The sequence below is a fragment of the Micromesistius poutassou genome, assembly GCF_964030765.1.
Source record: "Micromesistius poutassou genome assembly, chromosome: 20".
NCBI classification, from domain to species: domain Eukaryota; kingdom Metazoa; phylum Chordata; class Actinopteri; order Gadiformes; family Gadidae; genus Micromesistius; species Micromesistius poutassou.
Genome location: NC_140290.1, coordinates 12,825,350 through 12,844,936, shown reverse-complemented (window position 1 = coordinate 12,844,936; position 19,587 = coordinate 12,825,350). Strand labels below are relative to the sequence as shown.

Here is a 19,587-nt window from a genome sequence, read left to right as displayed (position 1 = left end):
TTTGGATGCGCCTTGCTATGCACCTGTTTTATTTTGACACTGCAAGTGACAAAATCCTTAAGCCAAACATGTCTCATTAGCCTATTCAGGAAAAACGGTTCCAGCCGAGGATTCATTCAGTGCTTCGGCTGATCTTCAACCGATGTCGGTCAGCTGACGGCGTGGTGAATGGTCGCAGGGCAGCAGTGAGACAGTGAGACAGCATCTTTTGGCCGCCGGTGACACATCATTATCTGTAAGAGCGCACAAGGTACTCGGCCATACAACGTTAGCTTGTTGTAAAGGCGTTATTGTCTGTTCAGTGATTATATTTACACTAGGCTAATGCCTTTCTTGTTCTGGGTTGAAACGCAGGCACGCCTTTAAATGTTGCTATTCGACGTTTAGCCTGTATAATTTAGGTGATTATGGGGTTTAGCTAAGAATACTTTTCTTGCCTTGTCGCCTCAAGGCAACAGTAGGGCAGTATTAATGCCAAGCGTTGCATTTATGTGCAACTATCTTTATTTTCAGATTTTAAGTGCGTCACCCACGTCAACGCACGTATCAACTTGTACTTTTACTGTGTCTGCCACGAGTCTGGTCTATTCCTAGACCCGAAGTTGTGTCTGGCCATTGATCTAAAGAGGCTGGATTTGGAATAATCTGACAGCTGATTTTAATAACGGAAACGGACAAATGTACATTGGGTCATTTGCTCGGACTCATTATACCATCATTTGTGAATACGTTGCACATGTTGCACATCGGAAAGCAGAAAACACATCCTCAGGCACGTCAGACACGTTCTCATGGTTAATGATTAGGAATGCCATGCTATTGGACTGTGCCTGGTGTTTAGACATGGTCACCTAGTGTTAAGGCAGGTCTTGTCAATGACATTAGACAAGCATTATGTCTTTTTTGTAGTGACCTAATTTCCTGGCCCAGTGGAAAACCATGGCGGACAAGAGCGACCTCAAAGCAGAGCTGGAGCGCAAGAAGCAGCGCCTAGCCCAGATCAGAGAGGAGAAGAAGAGGAAAGAGGAGGAGAGGAAGAAGAAAGAGGTGAGGGGAAAAGTGTGTAAACACCCACACGTCGACCCAGCCACCTCACCATCCCCAATATAGCCTGGTGTAACCTCCTGGTGTGTGTGTGTGTGTGTGTGTGTGTGTGTGTGTGTGCTTACTCTTGTCAGGCCGCAGCACAGCTTCGGGTGAGCGTTCATTCTACACACAGATACACATGTTCACATGCACATCAACGCACGTAGATGAGCTTATGCTGTTGTGTGGAGATGAGAGTCAGTTTGTGTTAGTCATACAGTGTGTGTGTGTGTGTGTGTGCACGCAGGAACGTGTGTATGTGAGCATGCACCATTGTGCATATGGGTGTGGTGTGCGTGCATGTGTGGGTGTGTTTGTTCATGGAGAAGCTGACAGTGTGTGCTTGTACCGTACAGTCAGAAAACCAGCAGAAGGCGGAGGCTGCGCCGCAGGACTCAGACCTGGACCGTAAGCGCCGGGAGACGGAGGCCCTGCTACAGAGCATCGGCATCTCCCCGGAGCCCCCACTAGGTAAACACCCCCCCAGACCGGTCCTCAGCCTACCCCCAGACCGCTCCTCACCCTACCCCCAGACCGGTCCTCACCCTACCCCCAGAACACTCCTCAGCCTACCCCCAGACCGGTCCTCAGCCTACCCCCAGACCGCTCCTCACCCTACCCCCAGAACACTCCTCAGCCTACCCCCAGACCGCTCCTCAGCCTACCCCCAGCCCACTCCCCACCACACCCCCAGGCCTCTCCTCACCACACCGCCCTTACGGGTGCACAATTAAATACATACTAATCGAAACTGGCAACTCTAATTAGCTAATCATGAAATGTTGCTGTTAATGTTAATATATATATATATATATATATATAAAAAGATATATTTAAACACATTTAATATATTATATTTAAGTACATCTGATTGTGTACAGTCTTACATTCAAATCAAATGACAAATCGTCCCAACTCAGCAGTTGCTTTATTATTGTTTTGTGAGTTTTTTATATACAGCAGGCCCCACAGAATATGAATTTAATTGATAATCCATTAATTCCAATGAATAATTGCAATCAGAATATCGTGCAAAATAATCCCAATGATTATTTTTGACGTAATCGTGCAGACATAACCCTCACCTAGTCTCAACGCTGGGTCCCAATAGTAAACACTGTGGAGCAGAGATGCTCCCTGGGTACAAGAAGATACCATCGTAAAACCAGTGTTATATACTCCATTATAAGTGTATGTAACACCATTGTAAGTGTTTAGAGCATTCCGTAATACGTGTTTTAAGTTTTATGTCTGTGTAATACCATTATTGTGTACATGTGTGTGTTAGAAAAAGGTGTTTGCATTCCCCCATAGCTGTTTCTGATGAGCATATTCTCTCAGTTTGTCAGTACCTGTGTCGCGTATCATTCAACCTCTGTAAACCAAATGAGCTCTATCGTAAGCTTTGGTTTAAGAAATAAGATCAAGATGGCTTTTATAGATTTATATTCTCCACAACTAAACCCTATTTATAGCCTGCTGGGCCTGATACGCAATACCACTATATAATACCCCCAGTGTAAGCGGTTGTAGATTCTTGTTTGGCCTACAGTATATATAGTATAATATATATAGTTATATTCCCATTGTTTTGGAGATTTTACACATTTTGTGCTGTGCATTGTATGTATAAGTGGCATACCAAGATTATTGAGTACATTTGGTGTTATTATATATTTATTCGTATAAAACATGTACCCAATTTACTGAAAATGATATGAATATACTGAAGTTATGTTTGCATGCCAAAAAGTATAAAATGGCTCAAATCATCTGCATTTTTTATCCTTTCTGTGTATGATTTGATTTTCCACTTCTCATTTCAAACATATATTTTGACCCTGGGTTTATTTTACTTTTATCAGTGATGGACAATTCCTGGTTTAAGAGTATGCAATGTTTTTGCTGCCCCCCTCCCAACAAATTGTTATCAGTCGTACATTAGTTGTGGATTGATAACTAGCAAATCCAAATGGTAAAGTCAGACTCAATTTGGATAAATGTGGCTGATAAATGTATCAGATAAATGCTAAATGTAAATCAAAATACTATTTTTGTTTTGTTTTACTTCTAAACCTGGAAATTCCACCTCTGCCTTTATTTATTATGTATACCGTAAGTATTATCAAGCAACAATGGGTTGCACAACCTAAAATGTTGTGCACATTGTCCATTGGCAATTGAATCATCTAAGTTAATATCCTTCATATCATTTGATGTGTTTATTTTATTCTTATTTCATCTTTAATTTTGCATTCCTCAACATTTGTTTCCTCACGTTGACGGAAATCTATAATGGTGTCCCCAGATATGAAAAGCAAAACGAATACACGCTACTGTGCTAAACTAACCGACAGATTCAGGATCTTCCTCTTTTGCCTCCAATTCCCAGGATCCCCGGCACTCCCAGCAGCCCCTGGGAAAGGCTCAGCAGTGTTCTGTAGTGGTCCACATTGAAACAACAATTAAACCTAATATTAGGTCACGGATGTACCCAATGCAGTTTTAATATGCATAATGAAAACACTTTGAAAACTATCCTTTTGAAAGAAGCAAACAGAGCAAAAATAATAATGACCATGACCAAAAAAAAAAAAACTAGAAAAAAAAAACAATTTGATGCTCTTTCCCCCTTCTTTCATTTGTTTTAAACCTTTTGTCCTTTTTTTTTTTTCCCCCATCCACCATTGCGCTTTTCTACCTATATTTTAACACATCTCCCCTTTCTTATGTTGTGTTATTTTAATGGCACCCGCCCCCCTCTCCCTCTGCTTGGGGTGACCAGTCCATCCGCTGCAGCCTTTAATGCTGGACACATGTTATTTTCATTATTTAGTCCCGACCCCCGTGTCCCCCTCCAAATCAGTGAGCACGCCCAGCGAGGCCGGGAGCCAGGACTCTGCCGAGGGCGGGCCGGCTGGCAGGTGAGGCTGGGTGGTTTCCTCAGCGGCACGTTAGCGCCGCCTAGGGGTTGGATCTGAGTGGCGTCCCTGTTTAAGAATAATTAGTAATTCAATTGGATATCATTTGTGGTGGTGAGAAAGATTAATACACCTCGTAATTGTTTATCTTATTTTCCTCTGTATTCTTGACATTTTCCAGTATGTACTATCCCTTATCGGGAGAAAGTTTGTTTTAACTTCTAACTTACTTTAAAAGGCACTCACAATGTCAGTTTTAACTCTAAATGGGAATCTTCAGAAATGTATTTAGTTTTCCCATGCTTCATATATTTATTCCTAACTGAGCAAATGTTGAGTTACATGTGATTTTAACGCTTCACTTCACAAAGTCAATCAGTCCTTTTTACCTTGAGTTGTCAACCAAGTTAAGAAGGTAGCTATCCTCGTATAAAAAAACATAATATATGGTCATAGTTCCTCATCCTTTACCTTGGATGCTGTATAAGAGGTCACCACTAAACTTGTAAGGTGCTTCACGCCATCTGACGGTTGTTGTTACATTTTCATGAAGTTTGCGGCCACATTGGAAACCGTTTTATGTGATTATACTGTATATGTTTTCTTTTTGTCTGTCACTGGGAGCAACAGATATAGGTAAGGATCAGAGTGTGTCAGTGTACTTGATGTTGTGGTGTCTGCTGTTTTTTTTCTTTTTAAAATTGTTGCTATTAGGTCAATTGTCACAACATATACGTAATGTTTTCATGACCACAGACAACCCATTGAATTAATCCCAGAAAGACAGTTTATTGATGCTGTCTGGTCAGCAGCTTACAAAGTAATACAAAAAAACAAAAAACCTTGAAATACACCTACTCTTTCATGACATTTATCTAACTCAGTTACTTGGGATTAAATACTTCGTTGGTTCGGTGACTCCATCCAATGCTAGGCCTATATTTATTTATCGGTATATCACATAAATAATTCAGTACATCACAGCTGAAGTTGGTCATCCATGTCTCACCAGTTCGCTCAGGTTGCTACTCACTGTTGAGGTCCATGTATGAGTGAAGCCCCAACGTTGTGGTGGATCCATCGAGTGTCTTTAGTTCTGGTACGGCCCACACAACACACGGGGGAGGGACTGATAATGGAAGAATATGGATTCCTTTCTTACATTTTTTAGCTTGTACCAATTGGATTTTACAAATTGGTGAGTTAGTTACAATGCCTGGAATTCATTTATTAAATCCCCAAATCCCTCCTCCAGAGTGTGGCATGCCGATACGAGCTCTCCCCCTGGGGCCCCCTCTGTGCTCGTATGTGTGCGTACGTCTGTATGTGTGGGGGTGTGTGTGATATGTGTTGTGCTGTTTGTATATGTCCCCTCTTAGGTCAGGGTTCTCTAGAAACAAGTCTCAAGTGCTGAGCGACAGGTAAGATCTTCCACCTCAATCCCCCCCAAAAGCTGAGGTGTCACCCCCTCAACGCTGAACGCCCGACCACCCAGGACCTCTCCGCTGCGTGGTCAGCTCACCTTAACGCCCCGCTTCTCCCCGGCCCACCTGTCTGAAGCCCTGTGTTCCGTGCGATCCCTTAACACCCACAGCCCCACAGATGTCCTTTATACAACGCTTAACGCTTGCATGATTCTTCTGCACTGTCGTCCAAGTCGGTTTTACCGCTTCTGTCCACGGTGGGGGGGGGTTGGGGGGTTGGGGGGAGGGGCAGTCTGACAGACTCAGCATCCTAAAGTACCGGTGGCGTTTTGGTAAAAAAAGACAACTGTCAGGATAAAGTAGTGCTTTGGCACAGTGTGACAGTGGAGTCATAACAGGCATGTTGACTGCTTCTAAAAGCTGCTATCCCCCATCAAAGGAGCAGAAGGGACCTCCCTGCCCCCGCCAGGGGCTTGGCCACAACAGGCCTGGGCATCGCTTGCTTGCCTAGAGAATGTACACACACAATACACTTTGGAGTATAGGGTTGCAAATGCAGATAATTATACTAAAAACATTACAATTAATGAATGCGTAATGTGTTTGTATTTACACATATGAATCTTTGATCCGTTTGGATCAAATATAATCTTCTATAATAAGTTTCTATATTTTATTATTTATATTGAAAATGTAAAATTGCTTTTACAAAGACATTTTCAAATTAGATGACTCTAAATTGAATTTAATCCCATATATACCTTTAATCAACTAATCAGTATAACCCTTAAATATTTCTGCATGGCAAATGTATGTATGATGAGCAGCCTTCTGCAGCTTCCTGTAAACGGTTAAATTAGTGCATATGTTGGGATTCAGCCAGATGTAGCTGGCATAGCTTCCTCAATACATGGATCCTCAATGCAATGTATCATCCTGTTCTGGATGTGAAATACATCCTCAACATCACTGTCCTATTTTTCCCACATTGCATTAAATAACCATAATAAATCATATTTTGTGTTGAGGAAAAAAAAAAATTAAAGGTCTAGGTTAAGTCTGCTTTTTTACTTGCTGTCAATAATGATGTTATATAGATGATAATTGCGTTCCTGGATGTTTATGAATCTATTACATGAGAAAGTAGAAGCATTTTATGTGGGATATTTTAGATTGCAGCCTCAGCCTCAAACAGCATAATGTACACAACCATATTAACCACTTACTGAATTGTTTGCATGCATTGGACGATTCTGTCAGTTGCAAAGGTGTGCCTATATAAAATAACCCGGTCTGTGTCATATGCTCTCCCTCTCTGTTGGCTCCCCCTGCTGGTGACACCAGGACACTGCAGTGGGACACAGACCCCTCTGTGCTGCAGCTGCAGTCAGACTCTGAACTCGGGTGAGGCTCGGTCTTAGTTTCCACGTCTCCTCTCTTGTCTTCCAAGGAAAACAAATCACAGAGCCCCTGGTTATCGTCAGTAGGTGCGGTGCTCAAAGAACAGAGTGAATGGTATCCTCATTGAGAAGATTATTGATAGATATTCATTTGAAAGAATATGAGCCGGCGACTCACATGAGCTCTCTTTGAATCATTTAAAGTGCAGGTATTTATATCATAGTGAAAAATTGCATATTGCAGCTCATAAATCATCACATCTGGCTGTCTAAATTCAGTCTTCAGAGGCTCTTGGCTTTAGTATATGGCAGGAGAGTGTCGTGGCTCAAACACAAATGTATTGGGTTCAATCCCTAATGTCCACAACCTGTAGGGAAGCAGGTGCTTAATGACATGACTTAAATTACACCAATTCAATGTAACTGGATTCAAATTAAATTACAATTCAATCGTTTTCTATGAATGGCTGTGACTCAAAATAGGCAGCCAATGTTCTAACACAAGAAAAAAATAACCGCACATTCACAGACACACACACACTCACACACACATGCATCACCATGACAACATCCTGTCTCTGTTCCACAGGCGTCGAATGCAGCGGCTGGGGCCATCCAAGATCATCCAGGTGGACTTCCTCCCCAAAGAGATGGTCTCCTACTGCAAGGAGACCCAGACCCCCCTCACCGCTCACCTCTCCGAAGGTGAGAGAGAGAGAGAATGTGTGTGTGTGTGTGTTTACATAATTCTGTGGGTGTTGTGTGTGCATTCACACATGGTACTACATGTTTAACACAATACGAAAGTATTGGTCTGTGTGTGTGTGTGTGTGTGTGTGTGTGTGTGTGTGTGTGTGTGTAAATGAGAGATGGAGAATGAAAGAATGAATGAAAAAGGAAGAAAAGATTCAAGACTCCACATCATAAAATCAGGTTTGATGGGGTGTCTAAAATCCAGTGTGTTATCTTTGCTTAACGGTACACCCGTTCAGTTCCGTTCCTGATGCTAATGTCGTTTCCAGCTGCAGAGTTCAAATCCTTTCTTTGCAGGACTTGATTAGTCCAGCTACACAACGCTGGGCGCACTGGGAGTTCCAGTTCTTAAGCCAAACACATTTAAAACTCGATTTAACGCATATTACTCGGTAGTAAAAGTATCACCACATTTGAAAGATTAGTTTAGAGCGAGTCTAATTCTATTATGGCCTTCTGCACGGGGGTGGGCTACAAACGCTACAACAGGGGGGGGAGGGGTTTGGCCAAAAAAGAGGGGAATCATATGTGTGTGTGTGTGTGTGTGTGTGTGTGTGTGTGCTTGATCGCTCTCCTGACTAAATGCATCCATATGCTGAGAGGTGAGGCGGTGGCGTTGGCTGTGGGAGGGGCGGGGGGGCAGTGGGGGATCCAAGGAGACGGGCTTCAGTTTACCATCGGCCTTGCTCGGGGGGTGGGGGTGGGGGTGGGGGTAGGGGTAGGGGTAGGGGTAGGGGTAGGGGGGTTGCCACGGGGGCGGAGGCCCTGCATGGACGGGTGACACTTACTGGAAACGTACCGTTGTTCCAATAAACGGAACCACATGCTATTTAAGATAATACCGTGAGTGTGTGTGAGTCGTTTGGTGTGTGTGTGTGTGTGTGTGCGTGCGTGTGTGTGTGTGTGTGTGTGTGTGTGTTAGAATGAGACTAAGGATGTACATGCATAGTGCCCGACCAGCCACATCCCATCACTACATACAAGGGAGCACCTGTAAACATATCCACAAATGGCCTCACCAACCTACATTTTCATGCACTGAATGTACACACACAAACACACACAGACAAACATGAATGCACACACACACACACACACACACACACACACACACACACACACACACACACACACACACACACACAGTACAGTAAACAGAGGTCTTCTCCCTGCACCAGCGTTCTCCATCCCTTCCGCTGACCCAGACCAGCTGGCAGCCGCAAGGCAGTGGGTCGGGGTGGTGGGCTGCGGTAGGGGACTTTGCTTCCTGTTTCCTGTCATTATCATACATAGTCTGGTATGGACTCCACTCCTCCCCTTCCCTCTCCTCCATGCCCTGCCAACCCCCCTTCCAATGCCCGCTAGTCCCGGATAGGATCTCACATGGCCCAGCCTTAAAATAAGTGTCGTACAATACTGTGAATAGTGCATCATCATCATTCAGTGGGAATTGAACCCATACTCCAAGTGGTGTCGATGCCAGGCTCTGCCTTTCCTTAACCCCTTTGCTCCTACATATATTGTTTCATTGTGCGTTGCGAGAAGAAAACTTGTGCAGGGAAGATTGAGAGATCCCATGTCCTTAATTTCTGCCAATGATGAACGCCAACATTTCCATTTGCCCTCAAAAGAGGTCCTCAGATTTGAGGTTAAGGTTCAATCAAGCAGATATGCAAATGCTAAACCATGTGATTCTCAAAGCGGTACGCATGGTTAGGGTTAGCGCAGCATTCTGGCAAATCACCCCGCTGACGACCACCACTATAGTCCATGAAAGTTGTTTCGTCAGTGATTGGACAAATGACAATGGGCACCTCTATATACTTTTGGTATGCATTTCTGTCTGCAGAATAACATGGATATGGCTGCTTGCACAAGCATGCTCACATACAAACACACGTGCACGCCCACACGTACACACACACACACACACACACACACACACACACACACACACACACACACACACGCACACACACACAAACACAGAGACGCACACACTCCTCACATAGAAATATATTTTTCTTCCCTCTTTGTTGATAAGCACATCCTACAGTCTGAAGTGTGTGTGTGTGTGTGTGTGTGTGTGTGTCTGTCTGTGTGTGTGTGTGTGTGTGTGTGTATGTGTGTGTGTGTGTGTGTGTGTGTGTGTGCTATAAAACATCTGTGAGCCAGAGCAGTCTTTTGGAGGTCTTTTGGGAGGTGACCTTGACCTCTGGAGAACTTTCTATTCCTGCACTGTGCGACTGTGTGTGTGTGTGTGTGTGTGTGTGTGTGTGTGTGTGTGTGTGTGTGTGTGTGTGCGTGCATATGCGCGTATGGGTGTGTGTTTCTTCAGATGTTGATTGGAGCACCTGTCTGAGCTGTGTGTTGTGTTTGTTCAGGCCAGGTCTGGGGGTTCCTCATGTTAATTAGCAGACACACACACACACACACACACACACACACACACACACACACACACACACATAGAAAATGTTTCAGTTTTCAGGCTTGAAGAAGCAGCTTGCAATGGCTGGGTCAAAGGATAACAATCTGTCAATCACTACCATGTGACTGGAGCTTTTATGTGTGTGTGAGACACCAGCAGGTTGTGGCCCCGATGCCCCCGTGAACTAATTTAGGCATGTCTCAAATACATTTGTATTTCTTTATTTTTGTTTGTGCAAGATCGCTATCGTTTTTTTTAAATCAGAAAATAGCGTTGACTTATCTTAAAATAAGGTTTTATGCGATTGAATATTAAACATATAATAAACGTCTTTTTTCCTAATTTTTAACCCCCCCCCCCCCCCCCCCAGTCCCCGTCCCCCCCGTCCTCCTCATCACATTCAACATTCCATGTTTTTCTTCTAGTCTTATTTTCTTCCCTGTCTTTTCATTCGTCCTTCTCCTCTGGGGTCTTATTGGGGCCCTCAGGAGCCACTGGAGAACTGTGGGTGTGTGTATGTGTGTGTGTGTGTGTGTGTGTGTGTGTGTGTGTGTGTGTGTGATTAGCCTCCGGGGTGGTTTCTGCATTATGTTCTAGAAATGGACGTTTGTGGGAACAGAGTCGAGGCGGGATAAAGAAGGATGTATAAGCGGCCAGGCGGTCGGTGTGTGAGAGAGTTTAGCGTATGGGGAAAAAAACATTGAAAAAAAGAGGCGATCAGATGTCTGCAGAGGCCCGCAGAATTCTTGGGAGAGTGTGTGTGTGTGTGTGTGTGTGTGTGTGTCCATATGTATGTATTCTTGTGTGTGTGTCTGTGTTTGTGTGTGTGTGTGTGTGTGTGTGCATGCGCAGCGGAGACGTATCCCATGACAGTAGACATCATACCGCTGAACCCCATGCGAAGCAGAGCACCAGCAAAAATATACATACAGCAATCATACAATTTCCATATCCTTGAGATGAGTCACGCCACACACAAGGAAGGTTTTCACATAATTGCGCCTTACTCAAACACAAAGTCCCTAATGACTGACCACGACTCGCCCCTATCTCTCGTTCCCACTGATAACGTGAAAACCCTCACCCCAGATCAGTTCACCTCCATCGTTTCCATCCGTTACGAATGACGTTACAATGTGTATTGTTGCGTTGCTACATGACCTATACCAGAGCTTGCGGTGCGTCTGTGAAAGGACTCTAGTCCCCACCGTGATGTCTTTAATCACTTTAACTTACTGGTGACTCAGAGATTCTCTCATGGGTCGCCCTTTCGGTGAACCGTTGACACCGCTAGTTCTCACACTGGCCCGCTTTCTCGGGTGTGTGGCTGGGGCGTGTGTGCTTGTGTGTTTTTTCGTGTGTTTTGTGTTTGTGTGTGTGTGTGTGTGTGTGTGTGTCGGGGTATTGTGTGTGTACACGTATAATTTGTTATTGAATCAAATTGAAAATTGATTATAATTGTTTTTTCTTCAACATCAACTGTTTGGTCTAGTTTATGCCGCACACACACACACACACACACACACACACGTGCGCATGCACGCACACACACAAACACAAACACACACACACACACACACACACACCCACACACACACACACAAGCACATACACCAGAGTGTGTGTCCCCCATAGGCCTGCGTGTGACTCTCATTTAATAATCCCTTAATATGATGACTTCTCACTTCCTCCATCAGTGCCGGTAATATGGAAGCCAACCCCCCTGTAGCTCCTCTTTTCCCATTGGCTGCCCAGCAATGTCTGTCCGTCCGTATGTCTGTCCCGAGCACTGTCCATTGTGTTGGCCAATCGGATTATCTCCACTAGTCACGGTTGGCTCCAGAGTATTAACAAGGTCTCATAATGGCAGTGAATGGACACACTCTTAACACATAAAGACATGCTGGTGGGATAGAATAAGAGCTAGTGTAACGTGCACTGCCAACTTGTCGTGCTGGGGTCAAACGCAGTGTGTGTGCGCGTGCGTGTGTGTGAGTATACATATCGGTGGATGATTTGAGTTAGGTTAAACACTGGCCTCTAATAGAGTTCCCTTGGGAAAGGGAAGGATGGTGGTCAGATGGTAATGTTTGCCCATTTTTTGTTAATATATGTAATCTATTCTCAAACATTCTCATATAGTGGTAACATCTTACATAGTAATTATGTAGTGATGCATTTCTGTCTAATATTGCATGGATTTGTTCAGTTGTTTTTGTAGGTCACCGCAGGCAGACCCACATACAGATGGTCCAGGAGGAATTCAGAAATATGGCAGAAATACATTTTTGGATTCCCTGATGGTGCCATGTGCCAAAATGTGCCAGCATCATACTTGCCTTTATATTTAGGGAGTCCCATTATCTCTCTCTCTGTCTCTGTGTGTGTGTGTGTGTGTGTCTCTCTCTCTCTCTCTCTCTCTCTCTCTCTCTCTGTCTCTCTCTGTCTCTCTCTCTACCACTCTCTCTCGCTGTCATTCTCCCTCTATCATTCTCTCTCTCAGTCTGACCCCTGCCCCTCTCGCCTGGTTCTCTTAGAGACGTGGGGGACAGAGCACCAGACGAGGCCAGGCCAGTAGGCATGTCCTGGCTCAGGCAGCAGGGCATGAGGCAGCTCCATTAACTCCCCTGATCCCAATCGGAACAGGGCTATCAGCGCCGACTGTCGAACAGTCGGTGTGCATGTGTGGCTGTGTATGTCTGTGAAGGTGCACGTGCTATAATAAGTGTGGGCTTTTGTCCACGTAGGCCAGGCAGTTAGAATGTGTTTGTGTGTGTGTGTTTGTGTGTGTGTGTGTGTGTGTGTGTGTGTGTGTGTGCCCGTGCGCGTGTGTGTGGGTGGGTTGGCACCAGGGCCCTGTGCAGTCCAGAGTAAATTGGTTTTGCTCGGTTGAGCTTTAAAAGACCCATAATAGACCCACTGTGGGCAAAGACACAAAGGGAGGGAGAGAGAGAGGGAGGGAGATGGGGAAGGGGAGAGTGATATGAGAGGGAGATGGGGTGGGGGAAAGTGATGTAGATGGAGATAGAGAAAAGGTGGAGGGAAATCAAGGGAATGAGGAAGGCAGGGAGACGGTATTGAAAAAGGGTGAGGGATGGAGAGAATGTGAAAGGGATGGCGACGGAGAGAGGAGGAGATGGATGTATTGAAAAAGAGAGCGATGGAAAGATTAAGAAAAGGAGAGGGATGGAGAGCCAGAGAATTGTAAGGAGATGGAGATAGAGAAAGAGAGACAGTGTGGGGGAGAGAAGGAGAAAGAGGGCGAAGTAGAGAAAGAGGGAGAGTGAGTGAAGGAGAGAGAGAGAGAGAGTGATGTAAGTGAAAGGGCAGAGACGTTGCCTAATGTTGCTGGATAACTTAAGTGCAGCAGTTATGATATTACAGCAGTAATTGTAACCAATGAACCACAAATAAGCCTTTATTTGTGTGTGTGTGTGTGCTTGTATGCCTTTGTGTGTGTGTGTGTGTGTGTGTGTGTTTAACTTCAGCAAGTCCCTTGTTAGGGTCTCGGGTCAAGAGTGCATTGAGAGTGTATGTGGTCTTTGTGCTTGTGTCTGTGCAAACGGGTGTTTGTGTGCGAGGATCCACTCTGGTCTGTGTGTGAGAACCCTCTCCAGTCTGTTCTGGCCCATTATCTTTGCTGGTTCTGAACATGGCGACCATACAGTAGTAGTGATACACCTCCCTGGTGCATTTACTGCAGTCCGAGCTTTTCTTCTGACTGGTAATGGTTCCTAATAGGTAAAAAGGTCTTTCTGAAGTAGCTTAGCGGACACACACACACGCACCCGCACACGCACCCTCGCACCTGCACACACACACACACACACACACACACACACACATACACATTAATATTTGCACACGCACACACACACACACACACTCACACAGATTTGAAGCAACCACAGCCACTTTTATGCAGGCCGTAGCGCTGCATGTGAACTGAGGTTGGCTGGAAGGAACAGCCTCCTGGTGCTAACTCCACATGTCTGGCTTTTATGACCCTGATTGCTTTTCATGACATTCTTTCGTCCGCTATTAATAATAATTAATTTCATTTGACAAGTGATTGCTAAAAAGTACAAAATAAAACACGACAAAAAATTGATTGATTCATTGTTAATAATTTCTATATTTTTGATTGCTTTTGGAAAGATGGAAAAGGGGGCGAGAAACGAGGAATGGAGGAAGAAATACTGGTATAGAGGATAAAGAAAGAAAGAAAGAATGATACATTTCTTTCCTTTAGATGAATTAATCCCTTATTCACGAGTATCATTTTAACATGAGAAAATTAATGTTTTTCTTTTAAATTAATTAATTAATTCTTTATTCATGAGTATAATTTTAACATGATTTATGTCTTTGTGTCCACACATTCATATCTACTTGTTTGCCGACAGATGATCTATAGTGATTATTACTAGTATTATTCCGAAGCACCAGGACAGCATGGTGAGCTGTTTTTTATGTGCTGTTCGACAACAATGCAGATATTACGTGCATAAGAAAAATAAAAAGGCATTGTCTTGCCAGCTTTTTCCCTTTAGTTTTCTCATTAGGTATGTGAATACATACAAATATAATTATATGATCATATGCTTTGCATGTAGCTTTGCTTTGCACATGTGCTTTGCACATAGCACATTGCACATTGCAAAATATTCCCCCATCTCCACTATTTGATTAAATGAAATTAATATCAGTACATCTGCTCTCATGTTTAGTGGTTTCTTATGACAAAAAATGCTAGGAACACATTTCCACGCGGCTGGTTATAGTTGTATACACAAATGTGTGCCTCGCTGAACGTCTAAATCTAGAGTGTGTGTGTGTGTGTGTGTGTGTGTTGAAGGGAGGGGTGTGTGTGTTAGCCCACATATGGAAGTGCTTGTTTCGATGTTTTTTCAGGGCTGCTACAACAGAACAAGCAGACCAACTTGTGTGTCTGTCTGTCTGTGTCTGTGTATTTGTGTGTGTACCACTGTGTGTGTGTGTGTGTGTGTGTGTGTGTGTGTGGCCTCTGGTGAATTTATAATGGAAGAATTTTTTGTAATGTTTTGTATTTGCAGTTCATGAGGATGCTATCATAACAAATTCACAAGCAACTAAACAAAAAGACACATACACACACACACACACACACACACACACACACACACACACACACACACTTTTCTAGACTTCCTGTTTAGCTCAGCCTTCATGGCTGAATTGATCAGCCCTCATCTCTCATCTCCTGTTCTCATGTTCCTCCCCTCTCTATGAATCAGGGTGGGGTTATCTTTGCCCACCACTGTCCTACAGATGCATTCACAACCTCACGTCCCCAACTACACGGCCACACAGGAGGGGGTTGAACCCACACAGAAAGGCCAAACTGTATTTGAGCAAAATAAGAGTCTTCTTTTCCATGGTGCGTATGCTATTCCTAGTGACTCACAGATGATTGCAATTTCCCCGCCCATGAAAACCGTATAATAAGATGCACAAACCCCCAAGCCGTTGGAGCACACATACACACCTGATGCATTTGCACGCGCACAGAAACACACACACACACACACACACACACCACATTCTACAAGCTTAGTCTTGTCATTGCTTTCCTATTATATTGCCACCCAGTAATATTACCATAATATTTTCCATTTGATATATGATCAAGGCGTTGCAGTATTTTCTAGCGATATTATTCTGTTTCCATTCCCCTGCTGTCCTTTTGCTTATAGTTGAATCTGACTTTTAAAAACAAGCAGCCTGTCGACCCCACCCATCCAAACACATGCATAGTCACACAAAAATTCACACGCACTCACACACGCAAACACACATACACACACACATACACACGCCCCCACACACACACAGACACACACACACACACACACACACACACACACACACACATGCACACACACACACACACACACACACACACACACACACACACACACACACACACACACACACACACAAATACTGATTAAGTATTTGTATATACTTATCCCACACTTGGGACTAGATTCAAGAGTGTCAGAGTCAAATGTAATGAAATAATACAATTTATAATCTGAAATAGAATTGATTAATGATTCCTAAAAACCGATACCTGTTCGAATTTGTAGAAAAAAAATGAAATAAAAAATAAACACGTTGTTACTTATGCCACCAGCAGGGGGCACTCTTGGCACACAGACTCGAGAATTCCCAATTCTCCCTCCCCCTCAATCCACCACTCCACTGTCCCCGCCAGCCCTAGTGGCAGATTTTTATTAGAAGTGAGTATCAAATTAAAGTTAGATTATGGTAATTCAAGATAACAATTTTGCAATTAATCTCAATAATGTTTTTGAAGTTAAGCTCATGAGATCTAATTTGAAATGACTCAATTTTGTCAGTTGAAGAGCTGCTTCAGCACTTTGTAGTCACACATTCATAAATGTTAGGTTCTTATTTTGAAATGTTTTTGTCTATTTTTAGTGTTTGCCAATCAGTGGATATTTGGCGAGTTGTTGTAGCACTATAGCATGTCTATACTATTAGCAGTCTGTCGGAGGGCAGTTTGGCTGTAAACGTCCATCATTAAAATATAATGAAACACCAACTTGGCTTCCAAGTGGGCAACAGAAAACACACGCATACAGATACACACACACACACACACACACACAGAGGCAAATACATGCACGTATTAACACACACACAAACATGCACACACACGCACATGCATATATATGCACTGAGTCACATGTGTTACTGCCATGACGGACACAGAGTCTTCCACCGAATGTCCTAAAAACATGATTCCACAATTTATTCTCTCTCTCTCTCTCTCTCTCTCTCTCTCTCTCTCTCTCTCTCTCTCTCTCTCGCTCTCTCGTCCTGTCTCTCTCTGTTTGACTGGGGTTTTGACAGTTTGGAAAGTTTGAAGTCATGAGTTTTAATCAGGCCCTCGTGGCGGCCGCAGACTGTGGCTCCGCAGTGCATGATGGCCCCGCTTTAAAGATGTGGGTCTGGTCTGGTGCCAGAGAGAGATGCACACACACACACACACACACACAAATACATACACACACACACAATCACACAAGCACATACACACAAGCACACACACACACACACACACACTGCCTACCCCATGCCCCTGGATAGTCTGGGTTATTGCACATTCATTATGTGTGGGCATGCATGCCTGCCTACGTACAGCATGCACTCATTTCTACACACACGCACGCGCGCACACACACACACACACACACACTTTGATCACTGTGAGTAAATGTGGTTCAGAGTTACTAATTAATATAAATTAATTTAAAAAATCACCTCATAATTATACCAGTCAATAAGCTGTTTGTTTTTAAAAGTCAAGATGCATTGAAAAAACATGTCATGTCCTTATTGTTGTAAATGTGGTTAGATATGTGCAGCCTTTCTGTTTGCAGCTACCAGAGAGGTAGCTCGTAGAGGATTCTGTTTGCCTTTTATTGTTAGGACTTTCTACACACGAGACAACTGGTTTTCACGATACCGTAGCTCATCAATGTCAGGGATATGCGCCACGATCATCTCTTCCCATGCAGGATTATCTTCCCGAATAGCTTTTGGCTCATCGCTTTGTGCTGTTTCCACCCATTGAGGCTTCATATCAGTTTGATTTTGAGAACGCCAAGAAACCCGATTCTGAAATCCAAACACATTTCATCTCAAGTAAGCCGATCTGCGATGTATAAATGTTAGGTTTGTCTGTCCTGTATCACCAGTCCCGTAGGCTGGCATCTCGTCCTTGTGATAGATCATCTGTTCTGCCCATGAAAGCGTGTGGTTTTGACTCCTCCTCACTCAGGGCTCTGTAGTGGAGATAGGGTTACAGAGGAGGGCTGTTTACAGGTAGGCCGAATTCCCCCTCAGACGCCTCAGCTCATTTCATACATCGGCAGAGATGAATGAGATGTGGATGTGGTATCGCTTTTTATACAAGTATGTGTGTGTGTGTGTCTGTGTGTGTGTGTGTGTGTGTGTGTGTGTCAAATACTGTGTCTGATGTGTGTGTGTGTGTGCATGAGTCTACAGATTACTGTGTGTATGTGTAGAATTGCGTGTATGTGTGTCTGTGTGTGTGTGTGTCACGCCATGGCCACATTACCCAAGACTTTCAAGCCTCCCACACACACAGACCTTCCCACTCAGTGTGTGTTGTGGGGTGTTCATTGTGTCGGCAGTTGGCATTAAGGGGGCATACTGACATGTTGATGTGAATCGGAAGTCCCCAGCCCCCCTCCCTCTTCTCTTTCCCACCTCCGCATATAGATATATCTTCCCCTCTCTTTAGGTTACGACACACCACGACTATGATTGTGTGTGTGTGTATGTGTGTGTGTGTGTGTGTGGGGGAGGGGGGGGGTTGTCATCATCTCTGCAGGCCCCAGGCTCCGGTCCAATAAAAGACTTGATGACAAACCTGAGCAAGGTCTCGTCCTCCCCTCAGCCATGTCATTCCTCACGCACATACACACACACACACACACACGCGCAAGCACACACACACACACACACACGTCTATATATCTCCCTGTCACTCTGGGCTCTCCTTTCTTTAAGCAGGCATAAACCAGCACCATATCCTCAACCACTTCAAGATCCAAATTTAGAGTGGAAATTACAAGCTGTTTCACTGTTGTAACAGTGGAATTCAATGCATGCGACGCGAGCGCATTTAAACCTCTGCGCTCCAAAGCATTGACCTGTGTGTTCTCTGTATGTGGCCGTTAGCAGGAAAGGATTTGGAGGGATTACGACATGTATGCACACTCAGCATGCACGTTAGCACGTTAGCGTTGTAGCATCAGGTACGGTCTCTCCGGGCGGAGAAGCCGTGTCGTCCGAGGGCGGTGTAATCCGAGACGTGGCGGATAAGGCACGGTTCGTATACGGATCTCAGCGGTGGATCTGATGCCCACGTCTGCTCCCTTCTAAGCTCCTCTCTACCCCCATTATTGGATTAAGCATGTTCTCTTGAGCTGAGCTAATTCATTTATTTAGCGTTCGCTCATAGTGGTTTATAAAGGCCCCAATGGGCTAATTTTGGTGTCACAACATTGAGCCAGTAATTAGCAGCGCAGATAAAGTTGCTTGCTGTTAGCATGACTCTCTCTCTCTCTCTCCCTCTCTCTCTCTGTGCCTCTTTCTCTTTCCCTCTCTCTCTCTGCCTCTTTCTCTCTCCCTCTCTCTCTGCCTCTTTCTCTCCCTCTCTCTCTCTCTCTCTCTCTCTCTCTCACTCTCTCATATGCACTCTCTCTCTCTCTCTCTCATATGCGCATTTGCACGCACCTTCACACATGTATGTGTGTGTGTGTATGTACGTGCGTGTGTGTGTGTGTGTGCTTATTGAGTGTAACCCCCTGATTCTCTTGAGTGTCAACAGACCTGATGGTCCGTGACTAAATAGGCCCTACCTGGCCAGTGGGAACGATTCGTGCGAGCATGTGTGTGTGTGTGTGTGTAGGGTCTGTGTAGCCAAGCCCAAAAGTGGAAGCCCCCAAGCTGGGTTTCATCATGATGCCCCC

At 44.4% G+C, this 19,587-nt stretch overlaps 1 protein-coding gene across 1 annotated transcript in view; it reads left to right on the top strand.

Annotated features, from left to right (window-relative positions):
- Positions 1–150: 150 nt before the first annotated feature.
- dync1i1a (dynein cytoplasmic 1 intermediate chain 1a) overlaps positions 151–19,587 on the top strand; it is a gene marked incomplete at its 3' end in the record, with an annotated part of 23,519 nt that continues 4,082 nt past the window's right edge. Inside the window, exons 1-8 of the mRNA XM_084484874.1 lie at positions 151–235; positions 910–1,047; positions 1,179–1,196; positions 1,443–1,557; positions 3,923–4,010; positions 5,387–5,428; positions 6,776–6,835; positions 7,421–7,536. Coding sequence (XP_084341000.1) covers positions 940–1,047; positions 1,179–1,196; positions 1,443–1,557; positions 3,923–4,010; positions 5,387–5,428; positions 6,776–6,835; positions 7,421–7,536 — 547 coding nt within the window. The 5' untranslated portion in view covers positions 151–235; positions 910–939. The remainder of the gene's footprint in view (positions 236–909; positions 1,048–1,178; positions 1,197–1,442; positions 1,558–3,922; positions 4,011–5,386; positions 5,429–6,775; positions 6,836–7,420; positions 7,537–19,587) is intronic.